Consider the following 13,285-nt stretch of genomic DNA (forward strand, 5'->3'; position numbering starts at 1 on the left):
TTTTGTAGTTAATTTCTGGGTAGGATTTCTACATGAGCATTCCTGGTCCTCTTTAAAAATTTCATTGCTTGCTTGTACAGTTAAGATTTAAGGAGAAATCCAATAAAACTTACATTAAACTAACTACTCGATGAGAGTAAAAAGGATTGCAGCTCTAAAATCCAATGACTCAGATAAAGCTTTTCAATAAACCATAATCTGAATTTCAAAATCAAGGAAGACAAATGTGCCTTTTAAAAACTGAGCACCCTCATACTCAAGTATTTAGTCTCTTACAAATAAAGTTTTAAACTCTATCACCTCACTGGTGAGCAAACATTTCAAATAGGTCAAATCCAGCAAGGTAATGACCAATTCAACTCTAATTGAATTCAAGAGACTGGGGTTGGTTAGCAGCTGAGCTCCTCTTCCCCACATCATATCTGTGCTTTGGCTACCAAAGCTGATTTGCAAACCTGCTTTTTTAGAGAAACAATCATTCATTTTGGCAGCTGACACTAGCAGAAGGAAGTAGTTTACTGTATGCTTGATATTTCTAATTCAGAAGACTATCAGTCAGAGTACTCATTAGGAGTTCACAGAAGTATAATTGTGTGCATTCAAAATAGATAGCACCGCCTATTGTAAAATCTGCTCATCATTTCTTATAAGAATCTAGTGTTTCCTTTCTAAACATTAGCTATTGCAACTGATTTTTTCTGTTGCAGATGTCTGTTTCAGGATTTTTATTTTAATGTTCTAAACCTCAAATTTGTTTTAAAATAAAGAACTGCAGAAAATACAAACATTGTTAAAAACCTTAGTGATCTTTTCAGCTTTTCCAATAAGGACTAGGTTTTGTGTCAAAGAATTTTCTGCTGTAAGTCTGTCTACATTTCTACAGAAAGGTTAGTACGTAAATTCTCTCTAATTTCTGTTTGTGCTGGCATTACTACAGGGAAATTAATCTCTAACAGCTGTGCTTGTCTTTGGTATACATCTATGAGCTGCACAGTGAAGAAATTAATCTCTTTATGGACCTAAGTAATCTATGGAGGGCAGCAGTTGACCAGCAAGAGCCAGACTAAGAGGCAGGCTGGCAGCAAACAAGCCTTTCCATTGTTCCTCAACGTGAAGTGTAGGGGCAAGGGAAGAAAAGAGTTATCAAAGGAAACATCCCTTATTTACTTTGGTTGAAACTCCAGTGACAACCCACTCCTGCATGCAGAGCATGGAGTGCACCTCTGTTTTACCTGTACTGGCAAAAACACTCAAAAGAGAGACCAAGACATTGCAAAGAAAAAGATTTTTCAACATAGGCATTTGGGGGCAAGGATGTGCATAGACACATCTGGGGCATTTCTAACAACTGCTGCCATTGCCAGTTTGTCTCCTTCCAGCTGCACCAAGGAACATAGTTTAGCAGAGGGGTTGCACTCCAGAGGTCCCTTCCAGCCCTATGATTCTGCGATTCTGTGAAATGTAGTTTCTTTGACTTCATTGTCAAATAAATAGGGAAACTCCTGGCACGTAACCACAGACTTTCAATTTGCAAAATTGAACTTAAAAATACTTGATATAATCACTTCACTGTTTTTCAGCATTATTCATAGGTTCATAGGTGCATTAGGTTGGACAGGACCTACAAGATCATCTAGTCCAACCATCCTCCTAACACCATCCCTACCCACTAAACTACTAAATCAAATCCCTTAGCACCTCATCTAAACTCATCTCATTGTTAGCGTCAGTTACATAAGTATCAGTAACCTCCTCTTAAGACAGATATGATCACATACACTTAAAATCATGAAGTATTGAGAACTGCACTTAGTGAGATTCTATCTTAGTAGAAAACTGCACTTAGTAGATTCTATCTTACTACCATAAAATCCATATGAATTGGACTGGACTATAAAAGTACAAAATATCATAAAGAAATGGTAAGCATACCTTTCCTTCAGTGAAGTGATCATCTCCTTTTCTGCTTAACTTTCGTCTACCAGTATCTCCCAAAATGCCTTGCAGCACAATATACACATCTGCATCAGTTCCTGACCCAGGGGATGCTCCCGTGGTGATATAGAGAACATAGGTTTTCACTGTTTGGTAAAAGAGATGAAAGGTTTAACAAAATGTAATCAGTTTTTAAAACATGCTATTTAATAAATTGCTATTATGTACTTAATTTCTTGTCCTACCAAAAGTGATCAAGAGGTCAAACAGTATTACAATGCCTGAAAAAGAATGTAGAAGTATTGTAATACAAGATTATAAACTATTACAACAAATGATAAGCTAAAAAGTTTTTGAGAGAAAGAAAAAACAACATATCCCACTTTTTTATAAAAACACAGATAATGCTTTACAACATGTTTGTACATGCTGACAAATAGCACTCCTTCATGTAACATTTCCTAGGCTACGGACAGTAATATATTCCTGAAAAGCAGATCTCCTTTCCAAGTCTCACTGAGTTCAAATGAAGCTGAACTCCATCAGAAGAATGACAACTTTTGCATTTTCTGTGGGTCATAGTCCAGCCCATTGTTGGCTGCTCTACCATTGTACCAGCTGCAGTTAGAAGTACTATGCATTCTCTGATGTATCTCACACCTCGTCAGCTGGGCATTTCTTGGCTGACCATGTTTATTTCCTCATTACAGAACCAGAGAAACGCTCCCAAATCAGAAAGAACATCACCAAAATTTCTGATTGAAAAAGGAAAAGAAATGGGGAATAAGTAAGAAAACAGCATCTTTCCTAATTTTTAATGCTTAATAGAAAGAGGAGCAGTATTTGTGAAGGCTTATATATTTGTTCTTTTTTCAGGAAAAAAAAAAAGTGAAAATATTTAAAAAGCAAATTGCCTTCCCAGGGAATACCCCAGCAGTACTCTTCTCAAATTCAAATTCAAGGAGCTTCTGTTCAAGTGCTTTTCTTGAGACTAGCTTTTAAAACACAGGAAAAAAAAAAAGGAAAAAAAAAAAAGGGATACACAGATTGCTTGGGATTTTGATCTAATCCCTTAACTCTCGGGAAACACTTAGAAGTGACTGTGATATTCTCATGGTAGAATATCCATTCAGAACATGAGCCTATGTATTTTTCATAAACTTTGGCATCAAATCCCCAAAGAAACACAAAACAAATGAAAGCAATCTCGTCTTGAGGTAATCAAGGCATAAGATGCATAAAGAAATTTCATGATGTATAAATACAAGGTCACAGAAGAATGCATGATCAACTTATGCTCTAAGGGGCAATGACTTCCTTATCTGACATTATAGTACGACTTATTTTCCTTGGATTTACTGCACTTCATTTGAGAGAGAACCAGATAATATTACTGAGAAAAAGCAGAAACCTGTGTACTGTTCAAAACATTTAGTATTTTTAATGCTGCATTCTTTCTCTTATACATGTCCCAGACTGATCTCAGGCTTGGAATGCAAAAAGCACATATAACTACGGGAACTGAGATTCTTCTTGAGAAAATGAATATGAATTATCTGCTAAATCCTTTGGGCTACCTTGAAAATCTTAGCCATCACAACTGGCCACGTCTTTTCCATTTTTTTTATTTGTAACAAACCTGCTGGAAAAGGAGAATTGACTGTGAGAACTGGAAGCTCAGCCACTCTTTCTCCTTTATCATCTGCAAAGTTGCGGCAAAATGGAAATTCCAGTAGATTTTTACTTACTCTGTGTTGAAGCTTTACCTTAACAAAGAAGAAGAAAAAACAAATTCAACACGTCTCTCACTCTAGAGCAAACTATAGCAAGACATACTTCTATAAAGTACTAAGAATGAACACACAATCTCGACTATCAAAAAAGAAGAAATAAATTTGTCTAAAGTTTTGTTTTTTTTTCCCCACAGCAATCTTTTAAACGAGAAGAAAAAGATTTTTCTCAATTAAAAATAATTAAGATGCAATCAGAATTATTGCTATAGAGTTTGTTGTACTACAGTAAAAAAAAAAAAAAAAGATGACTTGGAATAGTTCAAAAAGCTTCATTTATGCATCTATTCATGCAGCATATGGAAGAAAAGAAGTGTTGTTAAGCCCTTTTCAGCTTGTAATAAATGTCAATAAGTTCTAACATGTTTTTATGGCAGAATGTTTACTCACTCAGAATAACTGGAGAAAGAAAACGACTTTCTGGTAAAGGCTGAAAAATTGAAATCAAGCACCTTTATGGCATGTATGTGTCTGTACATATGCATAACTTGAAATCTATATTACTGAATATTTTGAAAGTCTGTGACATTTATGAAGTGTATATAAATAAATAATAATAACGAGCCAAGCAAATTAGCCCTATCATAAGGTAAGAGATTTTAATAATGAGGCTTTTTGTACCATTACACTATCAGTGACACAATGAAATAAAAGTCCATTTTTCTAAACTATTTAAAGGTAGAACTGAGAAAATATTCGAAAATATGTCTCAGGAAGTAACATCATTTTGAACAGATCTCAGAAAACTCACTCAATCATTTGTGACCTAACAATTCATCATTTAAAAATGACAAAACTCAGTAAGATCAAATACTTTAGTTTAGTAAATGTCACTGGGAGATTGTAGTACTATCTTTGTCTTCTGAAAACTCCTAATATTTTTCACACTGACAGTCATATTGAAGAGTTTTGGGTTGTTGTTGTTTTCTTTTTTTTGAATGAAGAGTAAAATATAACTATACTCCTTTTACACTAACATCTACATTCCTGAACAGTTTCTTGAAAATCAGGTTTCACTTACTGTGTTTTATTTCAAGAGTTAAAAGGCAAGAGTGAAGATACATTTATTTATTCAGAAACAAAGCTTATCTTTTTGTTTGCTTGTTTATTTGTCCAGACATTATTTTATAATCATTTTATTTTCCTCCAAAAATTCAAGGGAATTACTTTGCAGTTATGGTTCTAATTTGAATTCTGATTCTAAATGTGGAATTCAACCATCTGAAGCACCTGCTTGTGATAGAAGGCGAAAACCTCAGCCTCTATGTGAGATAAGACTTGTGTAATCAAGATAAAATGGCACAGAAATGACCACTCTGCACTGTGAATCTAACTGGCAATGCAAATAGATTGGTAATTTATCTTTAATACTAATTATTATCTGCGATATCTTTTAACAACCTAGTGATTTCATACAAGGATTCAACCCATGGAATAACAGAAACTACCTTCCTAAAACTCCTGTAATTCCTTACTCTTTCTTGTCCTATGTGACAAAAATTTACATATTTTCTTTTTCTATATGAATCATGTTGATATTTTTTCTAGCTCTTCTTTGTGCACGTTACAAGCAAATGAAGTAAAGCAGATTAATAGATATCACTGCAACTAACACATTTCTGTTCTCAGTTTTTGCATTTATCTACCACGTCCAAATAGTTTTAATTTTATCAGTGTATTTGTTGGATAATTATGTCATCTGGCTATGAAAATGAAATTAATAACCTGACTACCAGTTAAATGTTAGGGGATCTATTTAATAGCATATAACAAAGATTAAAATTATTTTTTTCTCCATTTTTTAATGAGAAAAAAAATATAAGTATTAATGTAGTACAGTGTGGCTGCAGTTTGAAAGATGATTTCTTCCCTTAAACTCATATCTATTTTCCCAGCTTAAGAGGATAAAGATACTTCTTGAAGAGTAAAATGCCACAGTAATTTCAGTGTGATGTCAGATTTTAGCTTCAACTTCAGAAGGAAGATTGTCGCTTTTGGTATTCACTTCTTTTTTTCCACATGTCAACATAAACAGCAGATGTTTTCATCAAAAATGTAAATACTGCAATGCACACCAGTGGCTCCCGTTCCGAAGTGAGACAATAAGATGTGGTAATGGCAAATCTGTGTATATGTCATCCAGAAATTCTCTTAAAGTTTATGAGCTTTTTGTTATCCAAAATTATAATCAATGTTTTGAACATTCTATGATTTTTTAATTCTACATGCATTGTTACTAAATCAACTTATTCTTATAATAATTTAAAAAAATATGTAAATTTAAAAGGAACTGGAAACTGGAAGTGCTAACTACAGAATACAAAAAAGGTAATCTTACAATAAATACCTGAACTATTGGCCTTGCCTTTGGCAGGGGTTTGGAACTTGATGTCCCTTCCAACTCAAGCCATTCTATGATTCTATAATTCTATTTTTGCTTTAGTTATTATTTTTTACCTCATGGCAATGCCAAGACTCTCCTTCTCCTGCTTCTTCAATTTCTAGGCGAACTTTAGATATGGTAGTGAATTTCTTATTTAATTCAATTGATGTCTCATAAACTTGCTTTTTTTTAAGGGATCCTTTTGGGAATATGATTGAGGAACAGATACCTTTTTCACCACAAACAGTTAGAGACATTTTAGGATTTGTGGAACTAGAAGAAATATCACTAGTTGTGACAAAGACATCCCAAGTCCCTGTTGAAGAAAAATAGTAAAAAATAAGTAATGGTTTGCTGAATATCCAAAATAATACATCGGTTTGTAACAGGCTGTTAGCTCTTTTCACTAACTTGTCTTTAAACACAACAGATTTGCACATTGTCATTGACATAATGCACATACTGAGAAACAGATAAGGACATCAGCCTTTCTGCAGTACTAGTTCACTCTTTAGGGATGGAACAGTCCATGAGAACTAGGCAAATAAGACTGCCAGCTCCCTATTAGAGACTGACGAGCCTTGCCAGTTCATTGACATTTTTCAGCCTATAATTGTTTCCTCCGATGATTTTATCTTTTTCTCACTAATTGCTGCTCAAAAGCAGCATATTTTCTACTACAGAGTACTGGATATCAGGTATGTTCTTGATCCAGGATAGTAACTGCTTGCATTTAAACTTTTAGAGGAGCTACTTAAAATAGATTTTTAAAATTTGCTACATATAAACAGGATGCTGATAAGGTAAACTGGTTCAGTGCTTGAGATTTGATATTAAAGGTATCACGCCAACAAAGTATAAAACCTTATGGATTTTTTTCACAAAGAAGTTATGTTTGTTAGACTAAAAATAGTCCCATGTAACAGCACAGAGCTTTGCCAACTTTAGGCACACTGAAAACACTCAAATGTAGCAAATTTTTAGAAAAAAAAATTGAAAAAATATATTCTCAGAATCAAAAAATGTTAACGATTAGAAGGGATCTCTGAAGTTCACCTGCTCCAACCTCTGCTCAAGCAGGGACACTCAGAGTAGGGTGCCTGGGCCCATGTCTGAGCATCTTCTGCAGATCTCCAAAAAAGTGACACCACAGCCTCCCTGGACACCTGTGCCCATACAGAAAAAAAGTGCTTCCTGATGTACAGAGGGAAACTCTTGTGTTTCAGTTTGTGCCCATTTCTTCTTCTCCTGACACTGGGCACCACTGAGAACAGAATGGTTCCATCATCTTTGTATTCACTTTGAGGTATTTATACACGTTGATAAGATTTGCCCTGAGCATCCTCTTCTTCGGGTTAAACAATCCTAACTCTCTCAGCTTCTCCTTGTAGAATGAGTGCTTCATTCCCTTGATCATCATGATAACCCTACATTGGACTCTTTTCAGTATGTCAATATTTCTCTTGTACTAGGGGTAGAGCAATACTGGACCCAGTACTCCAGGTGCAATGTCACCAACACTAAATAGAGAGAAAGAATCACCTCTCTCAACCTACATGCTACTCTTATATAATGCAGCCAAGAATACTGTTAGTCTTCTTAGCAGCAAGGGCACATTGCTAACTCAAGTTCAACAGTTTGTGTCCACTGCCTCTTGTCTTGTCAGTAGTTACATACTGAAAATAAATAAACTCATGTTCAAACTAAGGCTCTGGTTTGAAGCACTTAGTTTTTTAAGAATTAACTGTCACCTGGAGGCCCATAAATACTCCAGACTGATAGCAGATAGACTCACAGCCTTTGCATCTCTATACCAAATGGTGATGCTGACATATTTAGCTAAATCTGCAATCAGCAAGACAGTTATCAGGATCAGATGCTTACACTCTCATATGGTAAGTGAATGGTTGAAAACCTTTACTATTTGATTTAATATCTTTATAAAGTCTGCCTCAGTTTGACATTTAGTTAAGTTCTATTGTGTCCATATACTTTCTGACCCCTTAAGTGCTCTTTGCTCATCAGTCTTATTTCTAAATTCCTTGTAGGTTCTCTGCTTATCTGTAACATTCTTCCTAAAAGTATTATACGGACAGACTAGAACTTATGTTAAATAGATTCACAATTGAATATAAATAATCACAGACTAGAAGATACTAGTCAATCTGCACTCAAATTTTTGAGGACTATGGGTGTGTGAGAAAAGAGGATGGTAGAAGTTTTTTACATAACTACAGACTCTGGAAAAGGGTACAAGATTTCTCACACCTTTTAAATTGTCAGTAAAGAGAGAGTTGACAGACCCTGACCAAGCCTAGGTTTCTGCTCTAAATAACACTTTGGAGAAGCCTGCCTCAGTCTCCGGATTATGTAGGGCACCAATGGAATTATTGCAGTATTGTAGTACAGTAATTTCTTATCTTGAAATTGACATTACTGAAACTTATCATCTAGCTTATCTTTCCATATTATTCTGCCCTTCTGTTGTCTCAATAATAGTATTTTTGTATTTCCTTAAATTATGTGAAATATCTTTTACTAGACAAGACACAGGCAGCTAAACATGAGAATATATACTACAACCTAAACTCCAAACATAAAATAGAATAGCCATGAACATAGGAATCAATAATGGAATCAGTAATTCACATCTTCAGATTAGTTAAACTTCATGTGGTTTGGTCTACCATTTCTATGTCAAATCACATAAATGGACCAAAGCCAACATTTAACAACTCTTCAAAAACTAACAAAATGTGTCAGAGAGCTAAGAAATCCAGTTCCATGGCAAAGTGTAAAAGAATTATCAGGTTTTCTATGTTAACGTTATTTTTTATTTTTGATCCTTTTTTAATTAAATTGAAAAGGATATTGGGTCCAGATCAACTCACTTTGCAAAAAATTCGTGCAATTTAAGTAAAAATTAAAACAGAAAAAAAAAATGCTTTTCACAAACATATGAACATACAGGAATATCTCATTCTGCTATATGAGTTTTTGTATCTCTTCTTGAGATTTCACCACTGTTGTAGGAGCCTTCTGCTTTGCATTAATTGCCATATGGAACAACCTACCTCTTTCTGTTGAAGCTTTTTTCAAGCCTCAACTAAGCACACACTTCGTTGCTCCCATTCACTTCATCTCTCCCTTCTGCTAATTATAATTCCATCTACCAGGTGTTAAAACTGTTTGGCGTGAGAGTCTGAGAGATACAACTCACCTTTAAGCTATACTGTTTTTGTAAAACAATACAAACTATCATTAAAGAAAAACCAGAAGGAAATTTGATGATTTTGAATCTTACCATGTATCTTTTCTGTCAGCATTCCCTTCCCTACTTTTCCAAGAAGTCTCAGCATTCGTTCCATCTGTGCATCACCAACTCCACTGTCTAACCATTGCTGGCAAAGAAATATATATTGGCTATCAGTCTTGTCTGATTCATGGATGACAATTCGGTCCAAGTACCATCCAGCTCCATAACCGACATTATTGTGCTCAACAAGCACTTTGCTTAACAGTCCAAGGTCTACCGCTCTCACCTCACAGATTCTGACCTGGGACGGTAAAGAAAAAAGGAATTGCATTAAACTGATTAAACCAAATATTTCATCTTCTGTCTTTAAAAGCGTGTTTGGAAAGGCATACACTTTTCAATTCTGAAGTAGCTTTTGATTTCTGACAGAAAAGGAAGATATTCTGATACTTTCAAATTTATATCAAGCGACCCTATTCAGAAAATATGTAGATCCTTGGATGTATGTGTTTTTCCTTTTTCGTGACTACTGCATCCCAGGCTGTATTAAGTATCCCACTCATACACTGGAAAGAAACCTCATATCTTATAGAAGTTTCATGAAACTTCAACCAGTTCCTTGTAATTGAATCAAAGATAGTCCTCAAAACTTCAGGATTGCTCTTGCAAATTGAATTTGGTTTAAACAGAGCATTTTATTAAAAAAAAAAAACAAGTCGAAGTACTTTATATTCTGTTATCTCATTTGAAAAAATGCTATACTATTCAAGTCTGAAGTAAAACTCACAGCGCTGATGACTGTGCAAACAAAGGATGATACTGACATTAGAAACTATAAGTAAAGCTATGCACGCATACAGGCAAGAATTGATGTGTTCTTTGGATGTAAATAGACATCTGTTTAAATATTGCTACAGCTACTAGCAAACAAAAGCTAAATGGCAACTGCACTAGTGCATGTTGGGATGAATAAATTATGTGACTGAGAGAATGAATGTGTTCTGTGCAAGAGAGAATACAAGTGGGTGGGTAGATACATTGGGCATGTGTGTGGGTGACATTAAAAAAAATGCAGATGGATAGTAGAAACAGACGCTGTAATTTTTATTTGTTGCCAACCAATTTTCCACCAGGCAGGAAAAAGCATGACAACCAGAAAGCAACAAAAAAGAGATGATTTTTAAAAAATTATTGTGTCATCTGGTCCACTCCCCTGGCTGTGTTGGACTATTTTCTACAATGTACTCAGAAAAAGAAGACATCAGATTTATTCTTCCTATCACATAGAGCTTCCATCATCACCTTGTTATATCCATGAATGCAAATGCAGCCCAAAATAAGATATAGCTGGGAGAAACATCTTGTAAATAATGTTTTTGGTAGCTTTTTTTTTTTTTTTTTGAACATTTTAAAAAGCTCATTGCTTTTTAATTTTATTCTTTATAATTCCAAGCCAAATATAATTTTCTTGTCAGTCTACATGACCCTTGACTTAGAGGAAATAGCCTGTATTGCTAATATTCATGTTCTTTCACAGCTAACTCTGTCTGAAAAAGGAACCTATCATTAGTCTCATTCTTTGAGATAATAATTAACAGTCATTAGACAACAGTGGTCATAATCACTCATTGTTATAAATGAATTCACATAATAATACATTAAATTGCCTACTCCTTTAGTATTAGCAAGAATGCACTTTTGGTTGATGCCATTACATTTCTTTTTTTTTTTTCCTACTGAGTATAAAGGCATTTAGAACTGCATTAAAGACAGTACTGGGAGTGTAATTAATGAATGCCAACAGGATTTTATTTAAATTGACTTACTTCAGATGGAGAATTAGCTAGTAACTAATGAATGGTAACTAGTTGTCCTTAATACAGTCATATATTTGCTTATACTTTGTGATAATATTCTGTCTTCCTAGTTTTTCCTTATATTCCAGTCTTTATCTTTTTCCAGGGAAAGAGAGGTTGGAGAGCAGTCCTGTAGAAAGGGATCTGGTTGTTCCGGTTGATGGAAAGTAGAATCTGAGTCAGCACTGTGCTCTCGCAACCAAAAGGGCCAGGGTGCATCAGGCACAGCACTGCCAGTGGGTGAGGGAAGAGATTGTCCTACTCTGCTCTGCACTGCGCTGTCTCACCTTAAGCACTGAGTAAAGGTTTGGGCAGCACAACATGAGAAGAATGTAAAACTTCTGGAGAGCATACAAAACAAGTCTACAAAGGTGGTGGAAAGTCTAGAGGGCACAACACATGAGGAGTGGCTGAAGTCCCGTAGTTTGTCCAGCCCAGAGAAGAGGATGCTGAGAGGAAGCCTCATGACAGCCCTACAGCTTAATACTGTGTATTTACATTTGGTTTGAAACTGCTATATAAATTTATTCTTTTAAGATATATTTTCCAGGATATGTCACAGACTATGTGCCCTTTTGTCTTTTATTAATACTTCTCACTGCCTATAGTACCATCACCCACACAATTAAGACCACAGACTTTTCCTGTATTTTAATAATATAGTTTATACTAAGGCAGCAGTATACTGTGATACCCTCTGAGTAAAGAATTTCCTCCTAACATCAAACCTAAATTTCCCCTCCTTGTCTTATCACTACCAGATGGTGTAAAAAGAACAGATTACTAAGAACAGTTATTGATGGTTTATGGGTGTTCAAGATGCAATACATCAAAAAATTCTTACACCACAATCCAAATTCAATAAAATTATCCAGACTTAGTAAGTTACACATATTTTCCACAGTTTATACTGTAGCTTAACATCAGTGCCTGTACTTAACAAGAGAAAATAAAGATGTTTGGGAAAGAGAGCAATAAAATTTTAAAAAACAGTTAAGGAACATAGCCAACTACTAACCTGTCCTCTTTCAAAACATGAGTGTCTTAGTCTCCTTTTGCAGGAATCTCCATTCTCTCCAAATATAGTTATAAATATGTCTGCGTCAGTCCCTGATGCAGGCAATGTTCCCGTATAAACACTGACTGAGTAAAGAACTTCTGTCATGAAAAATCAAAGATACAAAAACATTACCAAATCAACGTATTTGGCAATATAATTACCAGTCATTATAAAACTGGATATTCTAGCTGAAAGACTACTTTCATGACCAAGGAATGAAGTTTTTGTATTTGACATTAATGTTTTGTCTGAGTTTCTAGCTTTGCTACTTATCTCACAACACAGTACACCATTAGAGATAGTATGTCCTTCATGCATCAATACAACATCCACAGTCGCTATTATAAATGAGGAAAACACTTTCCTTGGAGCATTACACAGTGGTCACTGAAATCAACAGAAAGAATAACATTCATTATGTGAGGCTTTTAACAAGTCTTGAATTCTTGTAGATTAACATTCTTAAATTGAGATACAACAAAGATGAAATACACTTTCCGTTCTGGATCAGATGTATTCTGCTTTAATCTGGCACTTTGATAATTATGTCAACCATTACTCAATCTGTTCAGGAGAAATGGTGACTATGAATTAATTTGTTAAGGTTCAGCTATTTATTTGGATATGTGTTACTATTATTATTAATCAACACAAAGGACAGCTTTCCATGACTTTTGATGATGAGTTATGTAGTGAATATGGCTTGAGATAGTAGGACAGAAAAATTTTTTCTAAATGGTTTCTGTGAAGAATGTGAATATTCTAATGTTATAACAGACTATTAAGATCAAGTTAGGTGGCAAAAACAGAAAGTTTTACATATTTTAACTAGGAAGACAAAGTGTGATGAATGAGTTTTCTTCGCTGAATATTGTTTGCAACATAATCAGAACAAAGGAAAATGTTACCATATTTTCAAATACAGTGATTAAATGGAACAGAGACCTACGAGAGCAGAAAAGGGGTTTGAAGAAAACCTCAACAATGTTTTTTTTCTTTCTGTGA

General features: G+C 34.8%; 1 protein-coding gene across 1 annotated transcript in view; it reads right to left on the reverse strand.

The window, feature by feature from the left end:
- Positions 1-13,285, reverse strand: part of RP1 (RP1 axonemal microtubule associated) — a 167,466-nt gene that overhangs the window by 31,308 nt on the left and 122,873 nt on the right. The window contains exons 43-47 of the mRNA XM_065753301.1: positions 12,239-12,378; positions 9,413-9,665; positions 6,183-6,424; positions 3,575-3,701; positions 1,933-2,081 (exon numbers count right to left, since the gene is read on the reverse strand). Of these exons, the coding sequence (XP_065609373.1) occupies positions 1,933-2,081; positions 3,575-3,701; positions 6,183-6,424; positions 9,413-9,665; positions 12,239-12,378 (911 nt within the window). The remainder of the gene's footprint in view (positions 1-1,932; positions 2,082-3,574; positions 3,702-6,182; positions 6,425-9,412; positions 9,666-12,238; positions 12,379-13,285) is intronic.

Source organism: Cyrtonyx montezumae, unplaced genomic scaffold (genome assembly GCF_038088225.1).
Source record: "Cyrtonyx montezumae isolate F1298 unplaced genomic scaffold, pur_monq_1.0 scaffold_8, whole genome shotgun sequence".
Taxonomy (NCBI): Eukaryota; Metazoa; Chordata; class Aves; order Galliformes; family Odontophoridae; genus Cyrtonyx; species Cyrtonyx montezumae.